Source organism: Chiloscyllium plagiosum, unplaced genomic scaffold (assembly GCF_037043375.1).
Source record: "Chiloscyllium plagiosum isolate Xiang-an unplaced genomic scaffold, Cpla_swu_hap1 HiC_scaffold_2, whole genome shotgun sequence".
Taxonomy (NCBI): domain Eukaryota; kingdom Metazoa; phylum Chordata; class Chondrichthyes; order Orectolobiformes; family Hemiscylliidae; genus Chiloscyllium; species Chiloscyllium plagiosum.
This window is the reverse complement of record NW_028270140.1, coordinates 26140957-26161209: the sequence shown is the minus strand read 5'-3', so window position 1 is coordinate 26161209 and position 20253 is coordinate 26140957. Positions and strand designations below refer to the sequence as shown.

Genomic DNA, 20253 nt, shown 5'->3' with positions numbered 1-20253 from the left:
CTCCACAGCTGCACAAAAGGTCACAAGATGACAATGAAGACAAATTAAATTTTCCCCGGTCTTCGGAATAGCAACATTGGGAGGTGAAAAGTTATTCCTTTCAATTGGACTGAGTCCAAAACCACACGCATGCCTGTCACTTGTTTAAATATGAGAGAGATCCCCCCAATAAGGGCGCCGTAAAATCTGGCAATGAACCATGCAAGAAGGTTTCAAGTTCAATCCTAAGTCTCTGTTGAGTTAGTTGATCTTCACTAGAACAGTGGTGGGGCTGCAATAATTGGTCTCCATGCCCCTGGGCTACAGAACGGAAAAAAAGTAAGCCTTTCAATTCCTGATGGCTACGTAGCAATCTATGCCAGAATGTGTACAAATGTAGAAATCGGATGAGGCCAGAATCAATGTTTGCGGTCCCCTGTGATTGAACAGACTGCCAATGCTCACTGTTTCAGTTCGCATAAAAAGAAAGGCTCCTTGGATTACCAACAGTCAGGAATCTGTTCTCCCGGGTCAGTCACCTTTAACAGAATCTCTGACTAAGAAACTGAAACACAGAACATGTTCAAAATTATTTTTATGTATCTTTTCTTTTCCAGAGATTTATGTATGTGGTTTGGATTAGACTGTACTCCTACAAAATGGCATAATTCAGAGAATATTTCTGTTGTTTTACTTCAGTGCAGTATCATGATGTGCAGTAGCATATCTTAAAGGTTGCTTGCTGGCTGAAAATTATAAAATCATAGAATCCTCTCAACAAAAATGACAAAACTGATCTTCTGAGAAGGAGAGCTCCCTGTTTCTGCTGTACATTCCACTTGCCAAGTATCAGTGTGAAATGGAAAGTTCTCAGTGTTTAGGTTTAAGAAGGGACCCTTTATAATCATCATCCCATCTTTCCTCAAAGAGTCCAAAGGATCTGATATTGGCATCCCTTAATATGTCTGCTATTGCTGGACTGAACAGAAATACAGGTACGCTGTAAGACCATGCTTGAAATATTGTATCCAGTTAAACTGTGATTAGGATTAGTCACATTGACCTTTTTCTGGTTGACAGGGTTGAAGAGAACTAAGAAACATAATTATAAGGTGAAGTAAAGTTAACTCAAAGGAGATGATGCTCCGATAGAGTTTTACATATGTGTCATAACCTGCCTTTCTTCATGATCAAAGGTGACCTCCTCAATTTTTATCAGCTTTTTCTATTTTTATTCTAATTTCCAGCATTCCATCTTTAAGATGAGATGTTAAACCAAGATTACTATTTGCTTGAGTGGAAGTAATAGATCCTATGGCAGCATTTCAAAGCAGAGAAGGGAATTTATCCCTGGTGTAATTACTCATATTTATCCCCCGATCAGCATCACCAATACAATATTGTCTCTGCTTGTGGGAGTTCACGATATAGATATTGGCTGCTGTGTTGCTAACGCTGCAATAGTTATTACACTTCAAAAAGTATTTGCGTGGCTGCAAACTGTTTTGATACACCCAATGTTTTTGAAAAGTATGATATAAATACAAGTTACTTTTGCATAATTTGCAGTTTAATTTATTTTAGAAGAGAGTTATTTGCTGTCATGTTTAATTTTTATCCCAAGAATTGTGCTTCACTAGCTGGCTAGCCTTTATTGCCCATCCCTAGTTGCCCTTGACAACAATGATGGTGAACTACCTCTTGGACAGCTGTAGTCCATTTGGTGCAGATACTGATGTAGCCAGTGCTGTTAGGAAGGGAGTTCCAGGAGTTTGACCCAATGTAACTGAAGTTAGGTAATTATAATTCCAAGTCAAGGTGGTGTGTAGCTTAGAGGGAAGCTTGCACATAATGTGTTCTTATTCATCTGTTGCTCTTGTTCTTCAAGGTGGTAAAGATTGTGGACTTGGGAAGTAGGAAGAAAAGAGGCTTGGCAAATGCTGCAGAACAGAAGGGAGTTAATGTTGTGAGGTGCTATTCATGTGGCCATTCTAAGCTCGATGTGATTGAGCTGCTTGAGTGTTGTTGGAGTTGCACTTATCCAGGCAAGTGGACAGAATTCCATCAGACTCCTGATTTGTGCCTTGTAGATGATGGACAAATACTGAGAAGTCAGGCGATGAGTTACATGCCAAAGAATTCCAAGCCCCTGACCTGCTCCTGTTGCCACACTATTTATGTGGTTGATATAACTGAATCATGGCATACTACAGGATGTAGATGGAGAGGGTTTCAGTGACAATGTTGAACATAAAGGCTGTCAAGGAAGTAACCTGTATATTTTTAATGATTTTCAGCCACATCCTATCACTGTATTACATTTTCTTGAAATAGCTGATGATAAGATGCAACCTGAAGTAGATTTTGCACATGGCTTTCAGTGGAGATGGTGGGTTGGAGACTACGTGACCCAGTCAAAGTATCTTTGAAGCAGAATGTCACAATTGCAAACCTGTCTAAACAGAGGAGCATCAGCAGACATTCCATATTCTTCTTTAATGAATTAATACATACTCCCTACTGTAATAGGATGTGGTGAAACAGTGACATTTTTCATCCAGTTTCCAATCATCCCAGGAGGGCAATCAGCCTCTGCTTAGGGCAAGGAACTCAAAAATGTATATCAGTGACAGCGAAACAGACGTAAATGGATCCTAAGGGGAGGTGAGTGAGAGATGAAAGTATTTGCAGGAGTGGAACTTTGGTAGTGAAACCATCAGTAACCACCAAGTGAATGTCCCCTTGCAACATCCCCAGGAGAGATTTGAGGACAACTCGCAAGATGATGGTGGGATCTTGGGCCATTAAAGGCCAAAGCATTCTTAGAAGGACCTGCATGATAAATCTAGCCACTGATCAACCCACTTAACCAGCCCTTCTATATCCTCTTGTAGTCTAAGGCTATCCTCCTCACCAGTTTTTGTACTGTTGTGAACTTACTGATCCACCCTCCTATATCCAAATCTAAATCATACATATAAACCACAAACAGCAAGGGACCAACACTGGCTGCTGTGCAACCCACAGGACACAGACTTCCAGTTGGAAAATACATCCCTCAACCATCAGCTTCTGCTTCCTGCCATTCAGCCTGTTGGGGATCCTATTTGTCAAATTTCCTTGGATCCCATGGACTCGTGCTTTTGCTGTCAGTCTCCCATGTGGGACCTTATCAAAAGCCTTGTTGAAGTCCAAACAGTCAAAATCATTGTCCAATCAATTTAGGCCCCTGGTTATAATTATGGTTATACCCAATGACCAATCATACATTTATAGAAAAAAATGGAATGTATTTCAATATCTCTTACTAATGCAAGAGATGCTACTTCCTGAATGGAGTTGATGAAGATTAAAGATGGTGGAATTCTTGAGGAATCCTAGCCATTGAGTATTGTCATTGATTCTAAATGCCCACTCACTGAACAATCAAGTTCAGATAGGCCCTGGTTACATAGCATTACCCAGGGATTTCAACACAAAAAGAAAGGTCATTCAGTCCAACCAGTACATGCTGGTATTTATGTTTCTCTTGAGCCTCTTTCCATCTTTCCTCCACAGGAAGTTTGATACATTTTTGAGTTCCATGCCCTCAGCAGGGGTTGAGTGGCTTCCCATGTCTGACATCATGACCGTTTGTTTCCTTCTCCCTTATGAATTTGTCTAGTTTCTCTTTGAATGGATTCAAATTATTTGCTTCAACCACTCTCTGCAGAAGCAAGTTCGACAGCCCCATCACTATTTTCATGAAGATGTTTCCTCTGAATTCCCTACTGAATTTCTAGGGTTACTATCTTACATTGGTGGCCTCTTGCTCTTCCCCACAAGAGAGAACATTCTGTCTGCATCCACTCTATCAAAATTATTTATAGTTTTCAATAACTCTCTAGGTCACCCCTTGGCCTTGTGGTTTCAAGACAAAAGAGGCCCAGTTGTCCATCATTTCCATATTTTCTGATATCATCTTTGTAAATCTTCTCTGCAGCTAGTCCAGAGTGTATTTATTTCTTTTAATAATATGGTGACGAGATCTCCGCACAGAACTCCAAATGTGATCTGATCAGTGCTCAATACATTTCAGCATGATATTCCTGTTTTTCTATTCTGTTATTTTAGAAATAAAGCTGAGTGCTTGGGTGGGACTTTTTAAGGTCTTTCTAACTTGTAGAGCAACTTTTAACGGTTTTTTTTTGTTCCTTCACCCCATCTGGACTTAGATCTTTCAAATAATAAGTGACCTCCCTTTTTGAACTACCTAATTGTTGACTCTCATTTGCTGATTACTTGCCCATTCTACAAGTTGATGAATATTGTCTTATTTGTTAAGTCCTTCTCAGAATTGTTACCCACACCTCAACCCCATTTGCTGTAATCCACAACTTTAGAACTTATATATTTTTTGATTCCAAAATCTAAATGATGGAATGTGATCCAAAATGTGAACATCATTGCTCCCCAAACTGCTTCTTGTCCACTTTTTCTTTATTTTCCTCAGCTTTTATTAGTTTTGTGAAATGTACCTGTTGCAACAAAGTTGTGTTCTCAAACCAGATTTGTGCATGCTGAAAAATAGCCAGGCTTTCTATTCAAACCAGTTTTTATACAGCACACAATTCCTTTCCTGCTCTACTCGATTAATTTTATCACATTTTCCTCTTTTTTTTCATAAATATATTTACTGCCTTGTTCTTTAAATGTATAAATGCTGTTCACCTCAAGTACTCCCTTCAATAGGTGGGTTCCACATTTTATCCATTCTCTGGGTAAATAAGTTTGTCCTGAATTAACTACTGGGGATGTTTATGGCAATTTATCCTTATGGGCCCAATTTTTATCTCCCAGCAGGTGATTTATTTTTTCTGCCTCTATTCTAATGAACCACAGGGACACAAGAAATGAGAGCAGGACTAAACTATATATCCTGTAAATGTTCTGTCAATTTAATCCACCTTCCCATTAATTCCACATATTCCTTGATTCTCTGGAAGACCAAACATCCATCTCTTAACTACATTCAATGATGGAGCAGCTGCAAGGCCCTTGGGGAGAGAGCTCCAAAGATTTTATCACCTTGTTTCATGGGATGTGAGCATTATTGCTAAGGCTAGCATTTGTTTCCCATTCCCAATTGAGTTGACTAGCTTCCAAAGACCATTTCTAAAGGCAGTTAATGTTGTTGTAGGTCTGGAGACATATTTCAGCCAGACCAGGTAAGTACAGCAGGTCTCCTTCCATAAAGGACTTTAGTGAATAGATGGGCATTTACAACAGTCAATGGTTACCAGTACCGAGATGAGCTTTGGATTTTCACATTTCATTGATTGCATGTAAATGTCACCAGCTGCTATGGTGGCATTTTGAACCCATACCTCAGGATTATTAGCCTAGGCTCTGAATTAGTAGTCCACTGATTTTATGACTATATTAACATCACCTCAATCATCCCAACATCTCAATAACTTGCTTATTCTGAAGCTATGCTCCCTTCCATAATCTTAAAGACCTCTAATTTGGTAGTCCCTCATAGAGTCATAGAGATGTACAGCATGGAAACAGACCCTTGGGTCCAACCCGTCCATGCCAACCAGATATCCCAACCCAATCTAGTCCCACCTGCCAGCACCCGGCCCATATCCCTCCAATCCCTTCCTATTCATATACCCATCCAAATGCCTCTTAAATGTTGCAATTGTACCAACCTCCACCACTTCCTCTAGCAGTTTATTCCATACACGTACCACCCTCTATGTGAAAAGGTTGCCCCTTAGGTCTCTTTTATATCTTTCCCCTCTCACCCTAAACCTATGCCCTCTAGTTCTGGACTCCCCCACCCCAGGGAAAAGACTTTGCCTATTTACCCTATCCATGCCCCTCATAACTTTGTAAACCTCTATAAGGTCACCCCTCAGCCTCCGACGCTCCACGAATCTTGTTTGCACTGTCTCAAGTCTCTCCAGTCCCTTTCTCAACAAGGTGATTTACATATGTTCCATGTAAGTTTAAATAGCTTCTCTCTATTCAACTTTAGAAACGAACTACAGTGTTTGCTTTTTGTGGCTTTACCTGTATTGCTACTTTTAATGATTTAGGAATTATCGTATGTTTTACATTTGAATAAAAAGTTATTTTGTTTTCTGCTGTAATAAAGTCCAGCCTTTCTAATGGGGCTTTGAACTGATTAATATACACCTAATGTAATAGAGACAATCTCCTAGTTTCTTTGGTCCTCTCCATGTGTATTTCAGGGTTATTTAAAAGTTAAACATGCAGGAAATTACAAATATCCCCCAGTCTTAACCAGACAATGAAACAGTTTCCTTTAGAAACTGCAAGTGATGATTCATGTGCTGTATCAATTTAATAGTAAAATGTTGTGGTGTTCATAGCTACTGAATACTTTCAACTTCTTAGCATTAATTTCATGTTTCTACATATGCAGTGAAAAACTAACCAGATCAAGATGTTTAAAAGTATCATCGGAAGGGTGTTAATTAATTTGTGGTCTTTCAGAATTCGTTAAAAAAATGCCAACTCTACTCCTCAAAATAGCAGAATCCTTCAAATGATTCACAGACTGTTTAACAATTAAGCCTTTCTGAGGCAGTATGATATTAACCCTGAGGCATTCCACACAAAACTGCCAAACTTTGTGATTTCTTGTATTATTCTGTCCACTAACTAGATTCGAAAAGAGAAAAACCTTCATTGAGTCTGGCTATTCTTTGATGATGTATGTTAGATTAATGGACTTATTGAATTCTACTTATTTTTTGTAATCCTTCATAAGACATGAGAATAGTTGACCAAGCAAATCTTGTGAGGTGGAGGTGGGTACTGCAGATGCTGGAGATTAGAGTCAAGATTAGAGTGATGCTGGAAAAGCACAGCAAGTCAGGCAACATCTGAGGAGCAGGAAAATCAATGTTTCGGGCAAAAGCCCTTCATCAGGAAAGATGGGCTTTTGCTTGAAATGTCAATTTTCCTGCTCCTCGGATGCTGCCTGACCTGCTACACTTTTCTAGCAGCACTCTAATCTTGAAGCAAATGTTTGTTGCCCAGCCTTAATTAATCTGGAGAAGGCAGTGTTAAGCATTCATTAGGAACTGTTGCAGTCATTGGAGTGTCGGGACAACCATAGTGCTGTTAAGGAAGTGGCAGGATTTTGACCTACTGGCAGTGAAAAAACAGTGATATAGCTCCAAGTCAGGATGACATGTGGGTTCAAGGTGAACTTGTTTACAGGATACTGTCAACAAAGTGATTGGCAGCTTTTTGTGTTTAAGTTTGATCCATATGGTCTAATTTGTGGAGGCTTGAAAGATAACATGCCTATTTACTGCAGTAATTGATTCCTTGATCAATATTGTGACACTCTCTCCTCTTTCACACTCCTCCCTTTGTGGTAATGCTGCTCCTTTAACAAGATTATGTTGTCTTTGTTTTTTTCCCCAGAGTGGTCGTAAAGACACAGGTTCCAAGGTGTCTAGTTTGAAAGGGTTTTAGAGCCACTTTGATTCTCGCTAACAGATACTGCCTCAGGCAAAAGGCAGTCAAGTTAAAAACAAATAGTACAATGAAAGGGTAGTGGCCAGTTCTCCCAGCTCAGCTTAGTTCTGGTTTGGTTTGGTTTTAACAAGCAGTCAGATTTTGAGGCTCCTGGACAAAAAAAACCAGCAACATGGAAGAAGGTGTTCCATGCTGAATTTCTCTGCTATGTCTCTCTGTCTGTCTCTCTCTCTCTCTCTCTCTCCTCTAAGACCCTGTGTTTGATTTTACCTTTTTTGTCAGGGGGTGTTTATGGGGATCGTTGCAGGACTTTGGAACAGCATCATTAAGTTGGATCAGACTATTGGGTTTTCAATTAGGTTAAGTTATTCTGTACTCTGTTCTCTTTTGTTCGTATTTCATTCAGTACTCTGTAAATAAATTCTGTTTTGTTTAAAACAGTGGGGTGTTGACCAGCTGCATCCCTCCTGGAATATCCACTTATACCTGCTCAAAACAACTGGAAAAGTTAGGGTCTGGGCTACCTATTTGAAATGTTTTGAGGGGATCTGACCTGATCCATAACACCTGTCTCACCTAAAGACTCATAACTTAGAATATTGAGCTGTCAGTCATGTCCCTCCCTCTTATTTTAATCAGTACCCTCTACTCATCTACATTACCTGCAAAACTCCTTGAGTTAAAATTAATACTATCCAGTCTTGCTGTGTTTCTTCATGTTAACTTGACTGTACTCATGCTACCTTCTAAATTGACTTGATGGTTCTTCTATACATGCATTACCTCCTGCTGTACCTCCACTCCTTGTCCCAGCCAACTACTAGATTAGTTTAAACCCTTAACAATCACATGAGTAAACCTCCCCATAAGACTGTTGGACCCATTCCAGTTCAGGTGCAATCTATTGGACTTGCACAGGTCCCACCTTTCCCAGAAATGGACCCAGTGATCCAGGAGTCTAAAGCCCCCACCCCACCCCGCTGCAACTCTTCAGCCATGCATACATCTGTTGCAACTGCTCTGTCCAGGACTGTAGGAAACTATAGGGAGCCGTGAGTACAGCCCAGTCCATCACACCAGCCAACATTGATTCCATCTATTCTTCTCACTGCCTTGGAAAGACAGCCAGCATCATCACTGATCCCTCCCATCCCGGTTATCCCATATGTTCCAACCTCTTTCGGCAGAAGATATAAAAGCTTAAACATACATATGAACAGAGTCAAAAACAGCATCTTCCTCATTATTGTTAGACTTCAGAATGGACCTCTTACATTTTAAATTCAAATGTTGATCTTGCTTTTTGTGCACCTTCTCTGCAGCAATAACATTGTACTTTTCACTCTGTTCTATTACCCCAATAGTCTTTGCATGGTATGATCTGCCTGTACTACATGCAAAACAAACTTTTCACTGTATATAGGTACATGTGACAATAATAAATCAAATCCATCTATCTATTCCTATATGCACTAGCATTTGGCACCAGGGAAAATCCAGGAATTACAACCCATGATCCCACTTTTTAATCTGCCTCCTGCCTTTCTCAGTTATTGTTGCAGGATCTTATCCTCCTTTTGTTGATCGCAGTCTGAACCATGATCTCTGACTGTTCTCTCTTCCCCTTCAGAATGTCCTTCAGCTGTTCAGGTCCCAGTGAGGCAAGACACCATCCTGAAATCATGTCTGTCGCTACAGAAGGGCCTGGATGTGCCTCTGACTTTTGAATCTCCTGCAACTGTTATTCTCTCTCTCTCTCTCTTTCTGCTCATCCCCTTGTGCATCTGGGCTCTGTCTGCACACTCCAGAGGAACTGTCACTTTCATCATTTACTAACACAGAAAATCAGTTCCTGAGTGAGATGCGCTCTGGGGCTTTCCTGACTTCCTGTCTGCCACTTTTCTTCTGCGTGGTCACCCATTCCTTCTCTGACTGTGCTCCTTCAGCTGCAGAGTAATTATGTTTCACAATGTGCTCTTCGTGAAACTCCCAGCCGAACAGATGCACTGCTCTACCTCCAGATGATGTTCTAACTCTGATACCACAAGCTGATCAAACTGTGGAACTTCATAGAGATGTGGTCATTCAGACTATAAGGAGGGCCTAAGATTCCACATACTGCAAGCCATGGGGCTGAGCTCCTCAGCCATACTTACTCTAATTCTTAAACTTATCTCCCTTATGTTAACTTTACTCTCCTTCCCTCATCCTACTTTGGCTTACTTATATTACTTTATGATATCAGCCCCGACTTACACTTATGTCTGGTATTTCGTTTCTTCTTTCAAAAAACAATAACACACATTTTCTTTTTCAGCAATTTACAAACTGTCGCTAGCTGCAGTTTCTGTGTTGTGGGATAATGGTTGGGTAATTGTTTGTTGGAGATGAGTAAGATCTGAATCTTGTGTGTACAATGATATTTAGCACTTATTACTCCAAATCTAGATATTGTCCAGGTCTTGCTGCATATAAACATGGACTGCTTCAGTAACTTGGGAGTCGCAAATGGTGCTGAATATTGTGTCGTCATGCACCCTTCAATCCTATAATGAAGGGGATATGATCCACTCAGCATACCTGACTGAAAAATGGATACCAATGTATCAGCCTTGTACTTTACAAAGACATATTGGAGAGGGGGGTGCTGTGGAGGAACAGACAGACAAGCGGGATTGAAGCCATAACTAGATCACCTGTACAAAATAATGAAGCAGGCTCAAGGGACCAAATGACCTGTCCTTCTCTGGTATCCTTTGAAAGCTGTTCAGTAAATGGTTAATGTAATGACCAACTAAACAACCAAAACCAGCTACAATCAAACTTCCTGGGTTCTCCCACCAGCTCCCCAAGGTAAGAATCTGTATGGGTGCAATTCCAGGATAGTGAGCACTTTGTAATAGAGCTGGAGAGACACAAGCATTGTCAGTTCACATTTCTGATCATCAAGGGAACCTCGTACTGGTTGTGGCTAGTAGTTTAGTTCCTGCAGGTGCCCCTTCTTTTGGGTTTGGCTGGAATTAGTCTTACTGATACTTGCTACCTCCCGACCAAGAAGCAACAATAAGGTTGAAAAATTAAACATTTTAAAATTTGAACAATAACTGGAACAAGACACTGTCTAGCTGTTAAACTTCTGACAAATATGGTATTTGTACAGTCTGTCACATCACCAACAACGAGCATTTCCATAAGTACAAAATTGTTAACTGTGTTCATCATAATCTATTTTATAAATCAGATCTGTTCGAATCTCTCTCTATCCTTAAAGTAAATGTCAAAGTATCAGATAGAAATGGTGTTATTTACCAATTGATTCTTGCAGTATTTGTGCAACAGAATGATGGGTTTGGACCCAAATGTATTGGATTGGGCATTTAATAATCCATTGGAGCAGATTTCCTGCCTGCTAGAATAGGGTGGAATGCACACTCTCAGAATACATTGAAATGAATAGATTTCAATTTGCCGAGTTCTATTCGATGTATGTGGTTTGCCTGACTCGATTAGCTACAGAAAAGGATTGTTAGATTTTATATTGTTTTCCAGACCTAAAATAAAAAGTGGCAAGAGACTGCAGAAAAACTGATTTTTAGAATTGTGAAAAACATCAGGGAAAAGTGATGGGAAACTATATTCAAAAATAGAACGAGGGACATGTACTTCAGGTAACTATAAGGGAGCAACGTGAGTGTATATGTTTGTCAAAAGAGGTTTATAGAAACATTACAGTTATGGCAATTTAATCTCAAAAAGAGCAGAATTGTTTATAAACATGGCAAGTAATGAAATGATGCAATTAGGTTTCCAGGAAAAGACACGGTTACAGATAGCAAAGGAAAGTATTTGAAACGAAACAAAAATAGAGTTAGATGAATTTTAAAAGAAAACAAACATCTTCTAACCATATAAACATTAAAATAATGTTAGATATAAGTAGGGACATGGAAGGAATAACTTATATTAATTATTCGAGCAGTCTTCATTGATTTCACAAAGGACGGCTAGGTGCAAGTTCTATACAAATGATGCATTTAGGAAGGAAAGATGAGAGGAGGTAACAGAAATTAAATGGTTGAATTTAAGTGGATATAAGTGGAAAAAGAAGGTGATAGAATAAGTTGATATGCCTTATTGAATAAAGGCATGGAGTCCAAAAACAACACAGTTAGCTTGAGTCCTTACAACTTAGTGATTAGGCCACAGCTGGAATATTGTGATGCATTCTGGGCACTGCATTTTTTTTCAATCTCCTTTGGATCTTCTATTTTATCAGAATGGTATCAGGGATGAGAAATTTCAATTACATCGAGATTCTTAAGAAGCTGAACTGTTCTCCTTAGTGTAGAGAAGATGAAGGAAAGACTTAATAGAGTTGTTTGCAGTTGTGACGGATGGAATAGCTAAACAGAAATTGTTTCCTGTGACAGACAAGTCAGGAACCCAAGGATATGAATTTAAGATCACTGGGAATAAACCTGAGGGTGCAATGAAAAGAAATGATTTTACACAGTGAACGGGTGTGATCTAAAAAGCAATAATAGTTTGGAAGAAGAAAATGGATAAATACTTAAAAACAAGAATTCACGGGGTACGGAGTTAAAGGCAGATCGGGACTAGGAATAATTGGATAGCTCTTTCAAAGTGTCAGTATAGGTATTGAGTCATAGAGCCATACAGTATGAAAACAGACCCTTCAGTCTAACCAATCCATGCTGAACATAATTCCAAACTAAACTAATCCAACCTGCCTACTCCTGGCCCATATCCCTCCAAACCTGTCCTATTCAAGTTCTTATCCAAGTGTTATTTAAACATTTTAACTGTGACCTCATCCACCACTTCCTCAAGACATTCATTCCATGTGAACCACATGTGAACCACTCTCTGTGTAAAAAAAAGAATTTGCTTCTCATGTCTTTTTTTAATCTCTCTCCTCTCAGCTTAAAAATATATCCTCGAGTCGTGAAATCCCCCAATCCTAGGGAAAATACACTGATCATTAACTCTATCTATCCTCCTAATGATTTTATAAACCTCTATAAGGTCACCTCTCAACCTTCTACACTCCAGTGAAAGAAAGGTCCCAGCCTATCCAGCCTTTTGGAATGGCCTCCTGCTGTATGTTTTGAGGGATTTCCATTAACTAATACAGTGAAGCCATCAGGGGAATTTGGGCTAGTTATTTAAGCATTTAAGCAACTTAATAATAAATGTCTCACAGAAATTGAAAAAGTGCATATATACAAGACATCTAGGCCAGATGGGATATAGATTAGTGCTCTTAAAGAATTAAAGCAGGAAATAGATTGCTAGTTTAGCAGAGTTCCATAAATATTGACGCAGCATTTGTGTAATGGAGCATGGCAAGTAATCCAATATTTATAAAACGAGTAAGGCAAAACCTTTGCAATTACAGGCCGGTTAATGCACCATGTATGACATACTTCTGATTGATAAATGAGTTGCTGTAAATAATATCTGAGAAGCAGAGGTAGCATAGGAAGTAATGAGAAATACTGGATGATGCCCAAGAAGTGTCTGGAATTCTTCTGGGGAAGTAAATTAGTTAGAGAAGGAGGGCAATCTGGTAGAGGCCATTTACTTGGATTTTCAAAAAGATAGTATGAAAAGCCTAAGCACCAACAATATGATGCTAAATTTATTGTTTTGAGATCTGTTTTAACCAGGGAAGACTGAAGCTAGTAACTAATGGAGGTATCTGTTCCTGCAATTATATTTACCAGTAGCAATATTGGAACATAGGGAGGTCATTCATTTTCTGAAGCCTGTTCCTCCATTCAGTATTGACGAGGGGACCAGGGTATTGTAATTCCCCTACTATTCTTCGAAAAATTCCCATGGGATCTTTTATATCCACCTAAGAAGGTAGACAGAGTCTCCATTTAGTATCTCACCAGGAAAACCTCGAACGATGCAGCATTTTCTCAGTAATGTACAGAACTGTCAACCGCGATTTTCTTTTGTGCTTGGTGCTTGGAGTGTGACTTGAAGGCTCAAACTTCTGACATAGTCACACAAATGCTACCACTGAAGCAGGGCTTTTATTGATGTTTTGACATAGCAAAAATGCTGTATAGTGGAGCTCATTTTCCTTACTCACATGCAAGATTACACAGCAGTTGATAACAATTTTACAATTAAATATTTAGCAAATAGAAAAGTGGTAGAGACTTTCAGGAGGTTCAAATGGATCACTGCTGAAGTTGGAACCACAATCCTTGGAATGGTAAATAGGCTTTTGTAAAAAGTTCTTAATTTGTAGAAAAGGTAACACATGGAGGTCTTGTGTCTCAGTAGGTAGCACCCCTGCCTCCGATCTAGAATTCCCACAACAGACTACACTCCAGAAGATGTTGACCACTGATGTAGTGTTCACAATATATTTTAAACATATTGATAATCGGTCTGATTTAACCAACCTGTTTGGACATGTTATGACATACATCCTGGGCAGATGTCACTTGGACTTGTACCTTATGGCCCAGAAGAGAGGACTCTAGCACTGTGCCCCAGCACCCCTGGTTTCTGTCACAAGACCCTGAGAGTCCAGATTACACAATTGTATAGGAAATTTACAAAGGATTAGCTGTTTACGTCATAACAAATATACAATTTAACTTCAGTCATCAAGTATATTGTGAGTGTATTTGTCTTCCTATTGATGGGAAACTTGAGCTGTGTAAACACTTTGTTTTCAGGCCAGCAATCCTCATTGTACAGTTTTCCCTTGCAGAATTAAACTTCTTTCAGACCAAGCCTTGCAAATATTTTTTCCAAACAAGTCTGATGTGGGAGTCTACACCTGCACTGCTACAAGTCCTATAGGATGGGATTCCTTGTCCTCCAAAGTTGCCATACCAGGTTTGTTGCAATTATAATTGATTATATTCCCCTTTTTGGAAAGAAACATTTGTCTTTGTTTGCTGAAGTAATTGACAATTTTACCAGTGTGGACAGTAACAATTTATCACTTTCTAATGGAGCATGAAAACGCAAAAGCAAGGATTTCAGTTCTCAGATCAATTGAACCTGAACAACAGTAGTAGACAAAACAATAAACTACAACTGATGGAATCATGAAAACTACAATTGTTGATACAGGTGGTGATACCTACACTCAATTCAATGCTGTTGTTTGGACAATATGGTTCATTAACGGACATTCCCCAGCATACAGTAGTTACATGATGTGTCATCCATTTTATTTTGTGTAGGGAAGCCAGTAATTAGAGTGTCCAAACATGATTTGGTCAACTTTAACTCAACATCGGTCAATGTGGATGTGGGAAGCGTTGTGAAAGCAAGGTTGGGAGCCAATATCACAATTAACTGTCAGGTCAATGGTAAGACTGTAATTAAATTACTGCATGTTATCTCACGTGATAATTAAGAAAGTTATTGAGATTTTGTTTTACATTTTAAAGACTTAGGAATAATGCTTTCTCATGAATTGTACATTACAAGAAAATATTAAGTGTATCCAAAGAATGTGTACACATGCTCTCTTGCTGAATAGTATTCCACAAAACACTAAGCTGATTGTAGCTTGCTTTTCAATGAGATGTTGCTTCTGGAATGTAGTTAAATAGTATGATAAAAATGGACAAAGAAGGTTGTCCAGAAATTCTAAGCTTTCGAAGGGAAAAGTGTGTTAATGTTTACATCAGAATTGCACCTGAATGATGTTGAAATGGTAGAACATTAAGTGAGTTACCTTCATGATTTTACTCACATACTTGGACATGGTGGAGTTCAAAGGCTTTCTGTCTACAAACTTTCTCTGAAGTATTAGCTTTTAATGAAGTCATTACAAATATCCACACTCAGCTGTGGCACTAAGAAAGGATTCTGAAAGCTATCTTTGAGCATTTACAGCTTGGGAAAACTTTCTCTTCATGTCCTTTAGTAAGGGAGCCCTTATTGTGCTGTTCACTGTGGACATCCCCCTATACATCCAAAAACGCACTTACTCAAGGAGATACTGAAAGCCCTTGACAACTACTTCAACCACAGAACTACCTCAATTCTTCAAAGAGTAAGATTCACTACAAGAGTTCAGTATCTAGGGGAATCCTCAGATGATTTTGTTAATGATAATTGTCAAAATGCAACTATGGTGACTTTGTCAGAACTCATAAGGTACAGAATTGTTGTAGGAGTTGCTGATGACTCTTTATCAGATTTATTGCAATCCAGAGAAGACCTGAATCTTGAGAAAGAAGTTCAGATGGTGAGTGAGGAGAAAGTCTGGAAACAACATAGATCACTCCTTAGAGGAGAACATCTTGGCATTAGAGGTAAGAATAAAAACCTCAAAAGACCCACATGAGACATGAGTACAGTGATTGGGACAGGAACTAGAAACTCAATTCTTCTCACTGTTGTAAAACAAAGAAATCTCTCAAATATAGACAGTGTCAAGCTATTAAAGGTAAATGCCTTATCTGTCACACAATAATTCATTGTCAGAAAAGCAAGGAAAGAACTGATACCCACAGTTATATTAATGAAGTAGAAAGTCTATAACATCAGAAACCCCTAAAGTGTTCATAGGGGAAATAAATAATCTTGCCATTACATTTTGGCAAGCTAATATTTATGTCTATGGTCATTTTCAGAAATTTCAAGTTAGGCATTGGAGCACATTTAATTATATAATCAGATAGTGAGCCATGGTTAAGAAAACTATCCACTACCAACAACAGGGCAAAAGTATGCTACAATCAACTCTCAAATAGTTGATAACATGTATGTATTTCACAATCAAGAATTCTCCATCTTGAATTGGAAGGCTCATCTCTATCGTCATTATCTTCGAATGACAAAGCAGTTACAAACAATACAATGGTGAAGAAAAAACTGATCATGGAATAACTGGTCAGATGACAGCTGGCAGCATCATTCATAGGGCTTGGTAGACTCATGTTGGGATTCATTGAGCTTTGTTATGCTGGAAAAATAAATTTGTTTCATATTATCCAGGAAATCAGGTGGAACTGTGAGGAAAGATGAGCATGAGAGTCAATGAACAGCAAACCCCATTTGAGGCAATTGACAAATCTATACCTGATGTAACTCAGAAAACAAGTCTCAAATCTGATGATGTGACTCAGAAGAATTAAGTGCAATCAGGAGAAGTGACTTCCTTATTTTTCCCGAAAGAATCTTTACTATGACGGAGAGAGCACCAATCCAAATGCCATTCTCAAATAGCAAAACTGAGTATATAAACATAGAGCATAGAACATCGAACATTACAGCGCAGAACAGGCCTTTCGGCCCTTGATGTTGCGCTGACCTGTGAAATTAATCTGATGTCCATCTAACCTACACCATTCTATTATTATCCATATGTATGTCCAATGCCCATATAAATGCCCTTAACGTTGGCGAGTCTATCCTACTCTGAGTAAAGAAACTACTCCTGATATCTGTCCTAAATCTATCACCCCTAAATTTAAAGCTATGTCCCCTTGTATTAGCCTTCAACATCCATGGAAAAAAGGCTCTCACTGTCTACCCTATATAACCCTCTGATTATCTTATACATCTCCATTAAGTCACCTCTCAACCTTCTTCTCTCCAATATAAACAGCCTCAGTTCCCTCAGCCTTTCCTCATAAGACCTTCCTTCCATACCAGGCAACGTCCTAGTAAATCTCCTCTGCACCCTTTCCAAAGCTTCCACATCCTTCCTATAATGCGGTGACCAGAACTGTATGCAATATTCCAGGTGCGGCCTTACCAGTGTCTCATAGAGCTGAAGCTTGACCTCAAGGCTCCAAAACTCAATCACCCTACCAATAAAATACATGAATTTGTTGGTTTCATCAAAAATGAAATCACTGAAGGCAAATCCAGTCACACATTGAATCCTTAGAATCCCAAAATATGGAAACAGACCCTTCGGCCCAACAAGTCCACCCCAACCCTCTGAAGTGTATCCCACCCAAACCCATTCCCCTACACCATCACTCTACATTTATCCCTGACTAATGCACCTAACCTACACATCTCTGAATACTATGGGCAATTTAGCATGGCCAATCCACTGTAACCTGTACATCTTTGGATTGTGGGAGGAAACCAGACACCCAGAGGAAACCCATGCAGACTCAAGGAGAATGTGCAAACTCCACACAGACATTCACCTGAGGCTGGAATCAAACCGAGGTCTGTAGCACTGTGAGGCAGCAGTGATAACCACTGAGCCACCGTGTCGCCCCACGAGCCAAAGTGCTGCCCGAAGTAAATAATTGCAAGCTTCAGCAGAAACCTACAAATGGGTCAATAAAATCAGAGCAAATCTACAGATGGGTTGAGAAAAAAATATTTGTTGACAAATACTGAAGGTGTGGTGCATACAATTCCATGGAAATTACCACTGAGCAGACATGACCAATGTCCATTGATCTGAGACACTGCAAAGAAGAAATTGCCTGAGTCGAGAAGAAAGATGTCTTCCACAGAGAAAATCCATTCGATTAATCATGCTCTATCTTAAAAGGACTGACAAACCTCAGACTGTTAGGAAGAAAATCAAAGTTAATGATCTTTGACCCTGTAAACTACCAGATTTTCAAGTTCAGAGAGGATGTATGTCAGAAGAATAGAGAAACTGCTAGATTGCTTGAATATGTAAAGTGAGAGACTTGAGAGGGAAATGGTGAATGTGATTATGTAGAAAAATGTCAACAGTGAGAGAATAAGGCTTGGGAGGGAAAATGTTCTACATGAGTCTGAATGTATTGGAAAAGGTTAAACTAAAGGAGTGTCTCAGAATCAGGAATACTTCCTGTTACGATGATGTCATATGGACTTGTTGAGCAGAAAAGTTTAGGATTTCAAAGGAGTGAGTCAAATATGCCTCTTGAGCCTGCTCTCCCATTCAATAAGTTTATAGTTGATTTGATTACTCCACATTTCCAACTACCTAATTTCCTTTCACCCATATTTGAGGTCATCCAAATCTCTGTTGTCCGTGTCCTAACCACTCACCTGATCATTCCCCGTGCACAATGACTTAAATTGGCTCCCAGATGAGCAATGCCTGGATTTTAACATATTTAACCTTGTTTTGAAATCCATCCATTGCCTCACCCTTCCATAACTGAGCAATCTCCTCATTGCTCCAACGTTCTGGGATCACCGCAATCATCTAATTCTGACCTCTTGAGCCTTCCCGATTTCAATCACTGCATCATTGATGGTCATAACCTCTGCTGCTGAGGCCTAAAGCTCTGGAATTCTCTCCTGAACCCCCCACTTCTCATCTCGCCCTGTAGCCAGTTTTTTTTTGTCATCTGTCGGAATATTTCCTTATGCAGCTTGGTGTCATATTTTGTTTTATAATACCTCTGTGAAGCAGCTTGGAATGTTTTATTGCACTAAAAGTGCTGCGTAAACACAAGTTATTGTTCTTGGAGATGGTTATTGGTTGGCATCTGTGTGTAATTCTATATGGAATGAGAATGAATAAGGATCTTGGCAATGGGAATTGTTTTGCCTAACTATTCAAAAGGCGTGATTTTATTTCTTTTATTGATTCTTGAACTTGAATTGTTTCAAATTTTGTTTGTACCCTCTAATCCTTTTTAAAGAGCAATAATACAACGCCACAAACTAATAGATCTTTCATTTCCATCACAAGATCATGTTTCTTGCACTCCTTTGCTGTACTCTAGTGATGATTATTACTGAGGTTATTTTCAAAGCACAGTTACTCTTTGAAACTGCTACTGAATTCAGACCCTTCGTGTTAGCTGACGTTTGAGCTCTAATATTGTTGGAAGAAATCAAGCATTATGGTTTTGGTGCTCTCAGATTGTTCCTGGGACTACATTCCAACCCAATTCTAGTATCACTAACTCACCTGTGAGTTTCTCGTTCAGCACAAAAATGAATGGCACTTTGTTAATTGTTAACAACGGTAAAATAGCAGCCTATATTATGATGTTTATTAGTTGTCAGATATGGCTCAAAAATTTGTTTGCATGTTAATATGAAAAATAGCATATGGGGGAGATTCTCAAGGCTGTGATATGGCAGGAAGCAAAGCAACAACTAATCAAATAGATTAGATTAGCCCAACAAGTTCACACCAACCCTCTGAAGAGTAACCCACCAAGACCCATTTCCGTCTGATTAATGCACCTAACACTATGGGCAATTTAGCATGGTTGGAATCGGACCTGGGTCCCTGGCGCTGTGAGGCAGCAGTGCTAACCACTGTACCACCCATTCATGGGAAGAAGTTTTGCTCCACAGCCTCTGAGAGTGATTTTGCCCCTAACCAAATAAAAATGACTGTCGCCCCCTACACTCCCTCTAGAACCACTGAGAGTGTTGACATTACTCTTCCCTGCTCCATCAGACTCTGAGAGGGCAGTGACTCTCTCCCCCATCTCCTCCCCCCCCCCACCCCACCCCCCAGACTCACTGAGAGTGACTGTCCCAGTAGTCCCAATGGACTCACGAAAAGTGACTATCTCACTCTCATCTCACCTACTGAGGGAGTCCTTCCCTGAAACCACTTCCATTGATGACAGACATGTAGGCAGGTGAGAGGCACACTTATTTTGCAGGTTAAGATGTACAGTACACTCTGTTTCTGTCCATGTTCAGGATAAGAAGGTGCTCAGTACAGGAATCCTCGGGCAAGATAGGCTGGTTAGGCTTGACCTTTAAATTGAGACTGGGCTGAGGGGCATTTCAAGTGCATTGGTTGGAGGATGTATCTGCTGCCTG

At 39.5% G+C, this 20253-nt stretch overlaps 1 protein-coding gene across 2 annotated transcripts in view; it reads left to right on the top strand.

The window, feature by feature from the left end:
- The window catches only part of LOC122563665 (ADAMTS-like protein 1), a 571728-nt gene that overhangs the window by 503025 nt on the left and 48450 nt on the right, over positions 1 to 20253 (top strand). For both annotated transcript variants that reach the window (XM_043717704.2, XM_043717714.2), the window contains 2 exons: positions 14240 to 14367; positions 14721 to 14849. In XM_043717704.2, coding sequence (XP_043573639.2) covers positions 14240 to 14367; positions 14721 to 14849 — 257 coding nt within the window. The remainder of the gene's footprint in view (positions 1 to 14239; positions 14368 to 14720; positions 14850 to 20253) is intronic.